Raw genomic sequence first — 13,400 nt, 5'->3', positions numbered from 1 at the left:
CTAAGTGCTGTACGTTATAAAACTGTAGATGAAGCACATCTAAAATCCAGAAAACTATTTAAAAAATTAATATATATAACATATTACCATCCAAACATATATAATCCGTGAAATGTTTAAAATGAATGTAGGCAACTACATTCTGTGTCTAGATAGGCTTGATGAAATAAAACTGTTTTCCAATAAACTGAGTGCCATAACACACCTCAGACTTCCTGTTATGTCCCCCACCCTCCTTCGAATTTCAGCTTCTGTAAAAGTTCTGTGTTTAACTCCTAAGCTGGCATCCTTGCATTTTGGAAGGCTATAAAATAAGCACAGCTTTTTCATGGTATTGCTTTTGTCCTGTGCAGGGCTCACTCGTGGTCATGTGAACCACCCGATCCACCTGAGCCAGAGTTTCTGCTTGCATCCCCCAAGGGAGAGAGCTTTCCCCCTTCTTCCCAGACTGCAACTCCCCAGCATTCCTCCTGCCCTTGCCCAACCTGTCACAAGGCCACCTTTTCTGACCTTTTGGGGCACAGAAAAACCGGACTTCCTGCCATGTCTGTGAAAAAGAGTCCAAATTCCCTTACTGTCTGACACAGCCCTGCCTTACCCCGGCAGGCAAAACCCTCCCAGTGCCCTCTTTGTGTAAGGTGTTCGGCCACTGTGCGCATCTGGTTCACCACAAGCACACTCACGCCGCCGAGTGTTCCTGAGGCTGTGCTAGTTTTCCCCAGGAACACTTCCAGGAGCCCCTGGGGAAATGTCTCCAGCATCAACAGAGCTTGTGGGGAAAGAAGAAAAGGCCTTGGGCAGGGGCTAACCTTGCCATGACTTCCCCTGACGCTGGGGCCAGAAGTGAGAAACAGATGCTGCTGCAGGCGGACTGGACCTTGCTTTGCCTGGCTTGCAATGAGACCAAAAGCAAGCTGAAGGCCCACAAGTGTTTCAAAGGGGTGGCTAGGCTGGGAGGGGCAGGAGGGAGCAAGGCAGGACCAGCATGGCATTTGCCACAAAGTCTTTGCCTGGCTGTGGTTGCTGCTGCACCATTACCTGGTCCACATAGGCAAAAAACCATTGTCCTGCCCTGAATGTAGAATGGCCTTCCGCCTCTCTTCTTACCTCAGGCAACACAGCCACACACCTGCCGTTGGTGGGGACTGCCCTCCGCTTCCTCAGGCAGATAGCCGGGAAGCGGCCTTCCCCCTGCTCTCTTCCTCTTCCACACCAATCCCCAAGAAGGCCCATGGATGTAGTGTTTGCAGCAAGCACGACCTGGAGACGCAGTTCCTAATTCACATCAGAGCCCTGCCCTTCCATTGTGGGAAATGGTTTAGGCGCCTCTCGCACCTCAAGCAACATGACATGAGTCATGCGATCACTCGCCCATTCCAGTGTGTCATATGCCAGGAGGAGTTCAAGCACCTGACCAACTTGGCCTGCCACCAGCAAGGCCACAAGGGGGACAAGTCTCACCAGTGCAGCATCTGCCACAAGTTTTTCTCCTGCTCGTACAATCTTCTGAGGCACTAGCAATGCCACCAGCCAGAAATGGCTGCCATCACCTAGCCTGAAGACTAGCTCAGCAACTCCTGCTTTGACAGACAGGATCAATCGGCTTTCCTGACCCATCAGGAAGAGGAAGAGGAGGAGGGGACTGGAATTTCCAAGGAGGTGCCATCTGGCTTGTGATGCAACTAGAGCTGGAATACTAGAGCATGTATGTTGGTACAAAATGGCTGCCAGGAATTTGCCGAGGAAAATGGGCAAGTGATTCACAAGACAAGCCCAAAAGAAAAGATGTTTCCTGACAAAAATTCAACACACTGGCAAGGACTTAACACAAAATCATGTGTAAATGATAGAAAAATTAGAATAAGTTGCTGTATGTGATAAATTGATACTACAAAGAAGTCAGACATGTTTTATATGAAATAAAAATACGCGCATACATGGAATATATGTCACTGCAAAAAATTAAAATTTAATTTGGGCTATTTATAACCCACTTAAACTCTGCTCCATTATTAAAGTCAGGTTGTAATGTACACCTTGGTGTATGTTCCAAATCTAGTCCATGGTAAGATATGTTGCATCACCGTTAGATATGAAGCAGACTTAATGGATGCAACTGTACAAACTTAATCATATTTGGATTTTATAGTGTGACATGTTTCATATTTTAGTTGTAATTTTTCATCTGCCATTATGATTTTGTCCTGACTCAGGACATTTTGCCCTCTGGTGTGGTGTGGTATGACAGTTTAACTCACTTTAGAGGGAAATCCTTGCAGAACCTGCCACCACAGCACAATACCTTGCAGGCACCCAAGTGCAGAACGATTCTACCTCTTTGTTAGCAAGGGTTGCCCATAATTAATTTATTGGACTTTGCTTTCGGGAACATCCTTGGTAAAGGAAACTCATTGCTGCCAGGTCAGTAGGAAAATGGCCTCTTTCCCTCTCTTGTTTTTTCTTCTTCAGCTTTTGAGACAGGACTTGCTCTTTCTCTGGCAAGCATCACAGAAAGAGTTGTGGAGCCTTTTGCTACAGAGATTAGGACATAGGGACATAGTACAAAATGATCCCTCTCTAGTTAGAACGCTGCTGATTTCATTCAGGGACTCCCTAATATGGCATCCTTAGAAGCCAGGTTCAGACTGGTGGGGGAAGAGACTGTACTATTTTGGAATGGACATCCGAAGTGTGCCGGGGAACATGCTGATGGGAAATTCTGAGGAAAGGACTGAGCATATTTGGGGAAGGATAGTCATAGGGGCTTGTTTGGATGAAGAGCCTGGGGGACTGTGGATTGAAGGATGAGGTCAGATGCAGGGAAGACTGAATCTTCTTTCTGGACATGGCTTGGGGACAGAGAACCAGTAAAGATTCTCCACAGATGCAGAAACCATTGTTTTGTTGTTCTTTGTGCCTGCACAAAAGTAAGGAAAAATCTCACTGCAATCTAATTAAAAAAGAAAACAAAAACAATGGTAGCAGTCTCATCTAGGGCCTCTACTGTTAACCACTTGTGGAACTAATTTGATTTTTCTGGTGTATATGTGGTGCATTTAAGATTTTATACTCAAATTTTAAAAGTTAAATGCTGACTTTGTTGGCTGAACCTCAGGTTTTGCCACTGAAACGTGAGTTTACCAGACACATAGTTGACAGCAGTGGCCTCTGGCCCACAAAATCTGGCCACAAGAAATATGTTTTGAAGATGCTACAGGGCTCTTTCTTGTTCTTGTAACCCACACACAAACACAAAAGAGTCTTGTGGCACCTTAAAGACACACATTTATTATGGCAATACATTTGTTCTTTCAAGTGCCACAGGACTCTTATTTTTGCTGTGACTGACTAAACATGTGTACTATTAATATTTATTGATGTATTTTGCTGCTATTTTGATTATTTTTGTTTGATTCCATTGTATTATTGTATTTATATATTCTCTGATTGTTTTATTATTATGTACACCGCCCAGAGAGCCCTTGGGCTTAGGGCGGTATATAAATTAAATTAAATAAATAAACAAATAACATGGCTACCTGTCGGGAACTGGTTGCAAAGACACAAGTTCTTCCAGCAAACTATCTTACCCACTCTAAAAATGTTTTTTAAAAATCCAAAATACAGTATCTCATATGGGAACACATTTTTGCCACAGATTATTTAAACAGGAAAAATTACAACCCTGACTTTGTATTCACAATCCCTAAAAGATTAGGTTCCCCAGACGAAAAGCGTTTAGGTTCAGTAGTGAAATACATGCCCTGGACACAGACGGTTCCATGTTCAATCCTCGGCCTCTCCAGACAGGACAGGAAAACATTCCTGTCTGAACCCCTAGAGAGCTGCCAGTCAGTGCTGCCTCCAACCTAGTACCCCCTACATGTTTTGTACACAAACTCCCATCAGCTCCAGCCAGCATGGCCAATGGTCGAGAAAGACAGGATGTGTAGTCCAAAACATCTGAAGGGCATCCAATTTTGACTAAACTAGACTGACCAAAAAGGCAGTGAAATACCTGCGAGCATTTGGAAAGCATAGCTTCAAGCATGTAGAGGACAACAAATTCACACTGAGTGACATATGAAACCAGCAGCAAGCAGGATTTTGCAACTAGAAGTAAATTGTATTAATGGAGGCAGGTGTGCAACGGTTGGTGAAATGTAGACTAAAATGGCTGACTGGAGAACAGCTCCCATTTTGTAATTTTAATTCTCCTAGAAGGAATGAAGCAAAGGGTTGTATTTATCTAAATCCTACTCAGAGAAGACCCATTGAAATTAATGAACCTGGATTAGTCATGTCTGTTAACTTTAATAAATGTGCTCCAAGTAGAACTAGCATTAAATACCACGCAAAATAAGTAATGCTAAAGAAGGTTGCTAAAAAAATCCCACGCCTTTGCTCTTCAGGACCTTTCTGCGTCTCCTCCCTCTTCACCGAATGATTGGGGAAAAGATTTAATATTGATTTTTAATCATCCTGTAAACGGGTGAAGCAGTTGAGAACCCACCCTTAAAGTTCTTAGGCATCCCTCCGCTTCTTTTCTGAGACAAAGTTTTGAAAAAAACGTTTCCCGCGCTTCCTGTTAGTTAAATGGCTTACTAGTTTTGGAAACAGGAGAGAATCAGTTTGAATGGAAAGCTTCTATTTCAAGATTTTATCCACCCCGGAATGTCCCGTGCTGAGGCTTTACTGCCGTGCAAGTAGATATTATCAGACGCATGGAAAACTTAAACCACGTAATTTATCTGAGCTCCGAGTCCCAGGCTAAAACCAAGAGAGGGGTTCCTCTGGTTTTAGGCTGCATTCATGTACCCACTTACCTGAGTGTAAGCCCCTTTGGACTTAACGGGATTTACTGCTAAGTAAACATATGTACAACTGAGTTCTTAAGAAACTGGAAACGGGGGGTTCATAACGTTTGTACATCTGCGTCTGAGCGGGACTTTGGAATCTAAGACTGCAACCCTGAAAAAGCAGGCATACATTTCACTTTGCGTTGTCCCGAGCTTTGATTGGATAATTTTCAATGAGCTTTGATTGGACAGCTTTAAATGTTATTTGATTGGTTGGTGGGAGTGCATAGGCGTTTCCACATTCTGAGGGAAAAGGGGGAGGCGGAGCTTTTAGCTTTGTTGTGCTGTTTTACACTCTGGTCCGACTCCACACTATATATAGAGAGCAGGGGTTCCAGTTTGTAGTACGTTCCAGCTATTGCTTCACGGTAGAGATGTCTGGACGCGGAAAAGGAGGAAAAGGGTTGGGAAAGGGTGGTGCTAAAAGGCACCGCAAAGTCCTTCGTGATAATATCCAAGGCATCACTAAGCCTGCTATTCGTCGTTTGGCTCGTCGTGGAGGAGTGAAGCGTATTTCTGGTCTCATCTACGAAGAGACTCGAGGAGTGTTGAAGGTTTTCCTGGAGAACGTTATTCGTGATGCGGTTACGTACACTGAGCATGCTAAGAGGAAGACTGTAACTGCTATGGATGTAGTCTACGCTCTGAAACGCCAGGGTCGTACTTTGTATGGCTTTGGTGGCTAAAACCATATTGTTTGTGACCTTCAAACAAAAAAAAACCAAAGGCCCTTTTCAGGGCCACCCACTTTTTCTTTAAAAGTGCTGAAATAGCTAAGCTAAAAGCAAGAACATTGCACGGAAATACCTTGAGTTGGTTTCTTACTGATCAGTCTCGTTTCACACGTAAACTAATGAAAAGAATTCTCTGGTAACAGGATTCTGTGTTCGCAGTCCGAAATGAATTGCTTTATTAACACTTAAATCGCTTCCGTAAAAGCTTAGTCTGCTTGTGAATGTCTTGTACTATTTAACCCATATTCCACCCTTGAACGTCCTCCGATAATAAAAGCGGTCGCCATTTTCTTTTATTAATTCAGAAATATGTGATGTTTCTGTACTTAAGGTATAAACTTCATCTTTTTCGTAAAATTTCTATCACTTGTAGGCATTTTCGCCATTCTCTGTAGTTAAGCCTACGTAATATAAGAAAGTGAGAACTAAACGTTACACCGGTTTCTGCCATGCTCACCAGAGAACAAAGAAAACCAGAGCGAAAAGGGAGGGGCATGGTTTAATCCCCGGCCACAGCGACTCGGCAGCGCGGGAAATTCAAAATTGTATATGCATTAAAACGGCAAAGGGCATAAACTGCCACGAGATGGCAGCAAAAATGCAAAAAGCACGCTTCCTTAAAAAAAAAAACACCACCGAGAAACAAAAGGTTAACTATATTTTTTTCCCAATGAAAATTTATTGAAAATTATCATGTATACAAAAATAAAACAACCCCCAAAGATCAAAGAGGAACAAAAAAGCAGAAACAGTAGCTCTTCAATACAATTCCCTTTGCAAACCTCAAGTCCAGATTGTCTGAGACATCGCTAAAGACTTAATGGAGACCAATATTTATGCAACCAACCAGATATTTCTGAAGACTGCTGGAAGTCCAGGGATGTTGCTATCGCTCATAAATGCAATAAAGCAAAACCAGTCAGCAGTAAATGAGTCCTTGCGTGTGTGTTTTTCACTTCTGCAATCCTTAGCAGGAAAGGTTAACTATAATAATTTTAAGAAAACAGGGTTGCAGACCCCTTGATTTGTATTTTAACAAACTAGTATCAAGATACACTGGTGGAGCTTTTTATCATTGCTCCCAATTTCATAAACTTTTGAATGTTGCAGGTTGTTGTTGTTATATGCCTTCAAGTCGATTATGACTTATGGTGATCCTATGAATCGGCGATCTCCAATAGCATCTGTTATAAACCACCCTATCCAGTTCTTCTAAGTTCAAATCTGTGGCTTCCTTTATGGAATCAATCCATCTCTTGTTTGGTCTTCCTTGTTTTCTACTCCCTTCTGTTTTTCCCAGCATTATTGTCTTTTCTAGTGAAATGTTACAGGTTAGTGGACGTGTTATTCCCTGGCCCCTTAGTTATAAGAGTTCTTATAACTTAAGTTAGTTATAAGTTATAACTTATAAGTTAGTTATAAGAGCAGGTTTATTCTACAGTGTGTCTGGTGGTATGCAATGGCAGGACTCACTGAAAATTAGTGATTCCCTTTATGATATGGCAGCATCACAACACCCTCTCCAAAGCTCAGAGTTTGCTTTTCTGCCTACAACCAGGTGATCAGAATTTTTCAAGCCAGGAACACTGCCCCCCCCTCCAATTTTGCAATTTATTTTGAAAAGTAATAATACGGGAAGTTTCTTGAATGCAGAGTTAAAACCTTTAAAATTCTGTACCGGATTATAGTGTTCACATTGTAACATACTGCTTTCGTTACAAGAGAAAAACAAAATGCCCCCTCCATGATGACCTGGCTCTTCAAACAGGCTTTTGGGGTGGGTTAGGTTTTATTATTATTGGTTGAGATTTTAATATTTTAATGTAACTATATGTTTTAATTTTGTACATCGCCCAGAGTGGCTGGATTGCCAGCCAGATGGGCGACTAATAGATTTAATAAATAAATAAATAAAAATCACCATTTTCAAATTTGTATATGGGGCTGGAGGAGAAATGGGGTAATACCTCTGAATTGATTGATGTTTGTTCATATTTATCTCAGGGCTCAAAAGGTGTCCCAACATACATTGGGGTGAAACGAGTTCTTGAGTGGGGGTATAGATTCTTGTAGTCAACCCTTCAGTAGGTATGTCTCTTCTGAGAGCCACCAGCATGACTTAACCTGTCTGGCTCTGCCCCAGGATAGCTTATTGTGGTAAAATTGTTTTGATTTATGTTTTAGGTAAAGTATGTTATTGTTATTTATATTCAGTCTGATGCTCATGTTGCCCTTACTGGTGATGCTTCCCAAAGATTTCAAGTTAATTGGATGTTGTTTGATTGTTTGACTATTTTTTGTTTCTTATTAAATTTTAATCATAAACAAACACAATAAACCAACAGTACATGTCTGCAGTTTTCACCAACAGAAATAATAGGTAGGTGATATAGTCTCTAGCAGGTCAGCGCTAACAGTAATTTTTGTAATGAGCAAATCTGTCTCCAAAAAATTGGAGAGACTGGCCCATTCCCACTGCAATTAACATATGCAATAAATGGAAACTGTACTTGAGAAAATTCATCCTCTTGTACCTCACATCTCTAGCCATTCTACAGCACCACATTAGCTTTTTTGCCAATACTATCTGCCGCACCCTATCAGACCATCTTTGCATAAGAAGCCCTACTCAGATTTCTGCACATGTACTGGAATTATTTTAAAGATGTTTTATTGTTTTACCACTTTTTGTTTGCTGCTCTAGGCTCCTTTGAGAAGAAGGGCATGATATAAATTTAATGACTTGAATTAGGAGATTCAGGAAATGCTTATCAAATTTGCAGATGATACAAAATTGGGAGGGATAGCTAATACCCTGAAGAACAGAAACAAAATTCAAAGTGATCTTGATAGGCTGGAGCATTGGGCTGAAAATAACAGAATAAAATTTAACAGGGATAAGTTCAAAGTTCTGTACCTAGGGAAAAAACCCAAGTGCACAGTTATAAGATGGTGGATACTTGGCTCGGCAATACTGCATGCAAGAAGGATCTTGGAATTGTTGTTGATCACAAGCTGAATACGAGCCAACAGTGTGATGTGGCTGCAAGAAAGGCAAATGCTATTTTAGGTGGCATAAACAGAAGTATAGTTTCCAAATCCTGTGAAGTATTGGTTCCCCTCTATTTGGCACTGGTTAGGCCTCATCTCGAGTACTGTGTCCCATTCTGGACACTGCACTTTAAGAAGGATGCAGACAAACTGGAATGGATTCAAGGAGGGCAACAAGGATGATCAGGGGACTGGAAACAAAGCCCTATGAGGAGAGACTGAAAGAGTTGGGCATATTTAGCCTTGAGAAGAGAATACTGAGTGGGGATATTATAGCCCTCTTCAAGTACTTGAAAGGTTGTCACACAGAGGAGGGCCCGGATTTCTTCTCAATCATCCCAGAGTGCAGGACATGGAATAATGGTCTCAAGTTACAGGAAGCCAGATTTTGGCTGAACATCAGGAAAAATGTCCTAACTGTTAGAGCAGAATGACAATGGAACCAATTACCTAGGGAAGTGGTGAGCTCTCCAACATTGGAGGCATTCAAGAGGCAGCTGGGAGGGTACCTGTTGGGTATGCTATAAGTTAGATTCCTGCACTGAGCAGGGGGTTATAGATCTTATTGGTCCCTTCCAACTCTACTATTTTATGATTCTATAACAACAACAACAACAACAATTTCCAGAAGCAATCACAATCAACTGAACAACCAGAGCTTTATGAATCACAGTTTTGTTATTCCCCCTAAAATAGTGAGCAATGCCAAGGCCAGATAAGGGTGCAATGGACTGCTGAACTATAGTGCTGATTGTGTGCATGTCTGTGTGCATATATACACACACTTTTATTTATTTATTAGTTAATTTATATCCCGCCCTTCCTCCCAGCAGGAGCCTTTTGAAACTGGAAAAAAGATCCAGTTTTGTACATTATTTTAATAATAATTTGTATTAGGTGTCTCTTATGCTTCTCACATTTTGTGATTACAGCCCCTATTGATCACCCTCCATTTGTGTTTGGTGTTTTCACAGCATTGGTTTGACACTGAAGAACGTCTTGCACTAGTTAGTATACCACTGTACACAATGTACACATTTACTGTTAATTCACTCACTCACACACGTGCACACCCACACCAGTACATTGGGGTGGATCATTGTTCCCATCATACAAATGAGGAACTGAGGCACCCCATCCAAGTGAATTCATGGCTAAGAGAATTCCAGTCTAGGTCTCCCAAGTTCACACTGTGTATGCTGTCCTAACTACTAACTGTGGCTTTGTTTTTATTTTGTTTTAATCTAGATAGTTGGTATGGTTCTTATGTGCACTTATAGTGAGGCAGCCTTTGGAGGAATCATATTAATGATTCAAACATCTATTCTGAACAAGAAAAAAAATGTTCCACTGCTGTCATCTGCCATCACCTTCTTAATGCAAACATGTATCTATTTGTATCAGTGCTCTAACACTGTCAAACAACTTTTCCCTAAAGCCAAGAATAAAGTTTGTCAGCCACCTCCATCCTTGCATTGAAATAAGCCAAAACTAACTGGTGACAGTTCCTGGTTCTGCTTAAAGCACCCACCACCCACTCTTGATGAGCTTTCTCTCTAAGAGCCTGTCCTCCTCCAGATATTTGTTGGACTACAACTCCCATAATCCCTGACTATTGGCCATGCTGGCTGAGGCTGATGGGAGTTGGAGTCCAACATATGGAGCGCCACATGTTTTCCATTGCTGCCTTAAATGCAAAAGCCAAGCAAGCATATGCAGGAAATACATGTGGAGGATATATTTGGGATAGGAAGGCAGCTGATAATATCAACTCAGTCTTTATGCCATCCCATGCTAGAGAGACAGTAGTGGCATTAGGCTTGCAGAAGCACTTTTGATCATGCACAGTTGGGCACCCATTTTTCACCAATTGTTCCTACCCACTGTAGCCTCACAATCACCCTGAAAAGCTGTTCCTGAGAGTTGGGGAATCTTCTAGAATAATTTGGGATATGGAACAGAGAGCTGCTGCTGGGAGGGGGGAGAGAATCAGCTAAAATTGGGGTGCCCTGCCATGCTTGATCCAGAGGTGCTTCCACTTGCCTGATAGAATACAACCCATAGGCTACAAATTAAGCATTCTCCAGCATTACAAGAGCCACGTGAAATAAGCAAGCTCAAGAGGGTAGCCAAGATAGCAATGTTAAAAAAGAAAAAAAATCTAGTGGCATCTTAAGGTCCTGTCTGTGTTATGCATTTAAAGCAGTATCATACCACTTTAAATAGTCATGGCTTCCCCCCAAGAATCCTGGGAATTGTGGTTTGTTAAGGTTGCTGAAAACAACCTTTGTGTTAGAACAAATGAGACCAGAACTGTCACTAGAAGCTAAAATGATGAAACTGAGGTTATCATACTTTAGACACACAATGAGAAGACATAATTCACTAGAGAAGACAATAATGCTCTGAAAAACAGAAGGGAGTAGAAAAAGAGGAAGACCAAACAAGAGATGGAATGATTCCATAAAGGAAGCCACAGACCTGAACTTAGAAGATATGAACAGGGTGTTTCATGACAGATGCTATTGGAGGTCACTGATTAATAGGGTTGCCATAAGTCGTAACTGACTTGAAGGCACATAACAACAAATCATTATCTTTCTATCAACTTATAAATACTACAACAGAAAATATAAAATTAACTCACATACAATTTTAGGCATTCCAGATTCAGGCGTAATGTGGTGCAGGCTCTCTACCATGTTCTTTTTTATTTACATAGAATACCAAGTTGAATACCAAGTTTCATAGAAATTGTCTTTCTTCATGAGCAACTCTGCTAATTGTAGCTCTATGAGGGGGAAGTGGTTTCCTAACAACTCTCAGCATGCTTAACAAACTACAGTTCCCAGGATTATTTGGGGAAAGCTATGACTGCTAAAGTGGTTCAATAGTGCTTTAAATGTATAGTGCAGATGGGGCCTTAAAGAGTAACAGATAGAATAAGCCTTGTTAGATGCATGCAGAGCTCTCCTCAGCAGATGTACCACACAGTTACATATACAGGGATGGTGGCCCATTAATGCAAGATCTAGGCAGAGCATAAAACATAAAATGAAATCTAGGCAAAAGAGCAAAAGATCCACTCCTAAATGTCAGTTGGCAAACCTGGATGAATGATGCACACAACCACCTAAAGAAGGACAATTGCTTTCTGTAATAAGCTATTCTTACTCCAGTTTCTATTGAGCCTAAGTCTTATAGTGAATTAAATCTGCTCATTAATTCTATTGCAATATCTGTACATTTTCCATAAAAGAGTAAAAGGTGTGAGGCAAAAATGCAATGTGAAACACAAGAGAAAGGGTTAAATCCCCCCTAAACAACGCTGCTTTTTAAAAGAAGGGCTATCTTGTCTTTTTTTTTTAATCAGAGTTCTTCATGCACCCAGTTTGGACCTTAACTCAGCAGCTACATGTTTAAGTATCTTTGAAAAAGACAAAAGCAAATATTTGTTGAAGTATGGTAACTTTCAAGAATTGTTACAAAATGTCCATGGAGGAACAGATTTAAGGCTGCTAGAGAAGTTGCCTATGGCTGTTCTCTTAGCTGCATAGGGATTTGAACCCATATCTTCCATGTCCATTGTCATGCATCTAGCTGGTGTACCATACCATCTTCAGCAGTATTAGTTGCTAGCATTAATGTTGCTTTACCATAAAAAATAATGTAAAATTCCTGGAAACTTGCAAAATCAAATTAAACTGAAAGCACATTACCCAAGTGCAAGTTAATAAATTTGAGATTTGTGTTCTCTTTTTTTTCTCCCAAAAGCGTTTCTAGGCATTTCAAAATAATACTCTGGAATAAGTGCTTTTGGAAACCAAATGGCAGCTGATTTGTTTCAAACCAAATCCACGCTCCCACACACAAAAAAACTGTTTTTGGAAGGAAGGATTAAACAACCCCTGAACTGAACTGAGCATGTCAAGACACATACAACTGACATTAGCATGCATTGCATTTAGATGTGTGCTTTACAGCAGCAGTGAAGTTAAAGTTTTGAGTGATTTAAACTAAAATCCTTGTGGTCCACTGGGGTGGTTTATATTTAAACAGTTTGCAAAACTGTTTAAATATAAACTAAGCCATGGTCCACCTATTTTTTTGCAAAGTATTTTTGTCCACTAGGAGGCTACCTGGTGGTCCACTGGAACCTGACCAGCCAGTGGTCCATTGGTGCACCACAGTCTATCTTCTGCTTTATAGGACTTTGAAAGCTGATGCCACAGGCAACACCAGCTCTGTGGTGGGGAAGATATGTGAGCACTGCCTACATGTGGATTCATGTCTACATTCAATCCTATACATGTCTCAGAAGTAAGTTCCACTGGGTGTCCAGTGGGCTTATTCTGAAATGTGGTTAAAGGTTTGCACTCTTAAACATCATAAAGCAAGTTAAAGGTGCTGGTTTTGGTGTACAAAGCCCTGTACAGCTTGGGACCAGGATACCTGAAAGATCATCCTACCCCTTATATACCCAGTTGATCACTGCTTTCTGAAACTGAGGACCTCCTGCAGAGCCCATCTCATCTGGAGGTCCATTCTGTACAACATAGGAAGCAGACCTTTAGTGTTGTGGAACCAACACTTTGGAATTTCCTCCCCCTTAAATATTAGACAGGCACCGTCTCTGTTATCTTTTTGGGGCCTACTGAAGACCTTCCTCTTTCAACAAGGCTTTTAAGTAGAGACCTTATCTAAGTCTGTGTCTGTTTGGAACCGCTTTTTCAGATTTTTGTAGAAGATTTTTTAA

The 13,400-nt window shown here is 41.2% G+C and overlaps 2 protein-coding genes across 2 annotated transcripts; both read left to right on the top strand.

Moving 5' to 3' along the window:
• The first annotated feature begins 815 nt into the window (after window positions 1–815).
• LOC133367509 (zinc finger protein 579-like) lies at window positions 816–1,708 on the top strand. Its single transcript, XM_061591604.1, has 2 exons — window positions 816–928; window positions 1,113–1,708. Exons 1-2 carry the CDS (start codon window positions 816–818, stop codon window positions 1,516–1,518), a joined length of 519 nt encoding a protein of 172 aa, XP_061447588.1. The 3' UTR covers window positions 1,519–1,708.
• Window positions 1,709–5,154: 3,446 nt separating this feature from the next.
• On the top strand, window positions 5,155–5,603 carry LOC133366271 (histone H4). Its single transcript, XM_061589199.1, has one exon. It carries the CDS (start codon window positions 5,234–5,236, stop codon window positions 5,543–5,545), a length of 312 nt encoding a protein of 103 aa, XP_061445183.1. The 5' UTR covers window positions 5,155–5,233; the 3' UTR covers window positions 5,546–5,603.
• The last annotated feature ends 7,797 nt before the right edge of the window (window positions 5,604–13,400 follow it).

The sequence above is a fragment of the Rhineura floridana genome, chromosome 11 (genome assembly GCF_030035675.1).
Source record: "Rhineura floridana isolate rRhiFlo1 chromosome 11, rRhiFlo1.hap2, whole genome shotgun sequence".
Lineage (NCBI taxonomy): Eukaryota > Metazoa > Chordata > Lepidosauria > Squamata > Rhineuridae > Rhineura > Rhineura floridana.
This window is presented reverse-complemented; position numbering and strand designations above follow the sequence as displayed.

What these genes read in the sequence shown, in the direction of transcription:
- LOC133367509 (XM_061591604.1), top strand. Translation starts at nt 816, where the DNA reads ATGACTTCCCCTGACGCTGGGGCCAGAAGTGAGAAACAGATGCTGCTG. An exon ending in AGCAAGCTGAAGGCCCACAA is followed by an intron (nt 929 to 1,112) that starts GTGTTTCAAAGG and finishes TTCTTACCTCAG; the next exon opens with GCAACACAGCCACACACCTG.
- LOC133366271 (XM_061589199.1), top strand. Translation starts at nt 5,234, where the DNA reads ATGTCTGGACGCGGAAAAGGAGGAAAAGGGTTGGGAAAGGGTGGTGCT.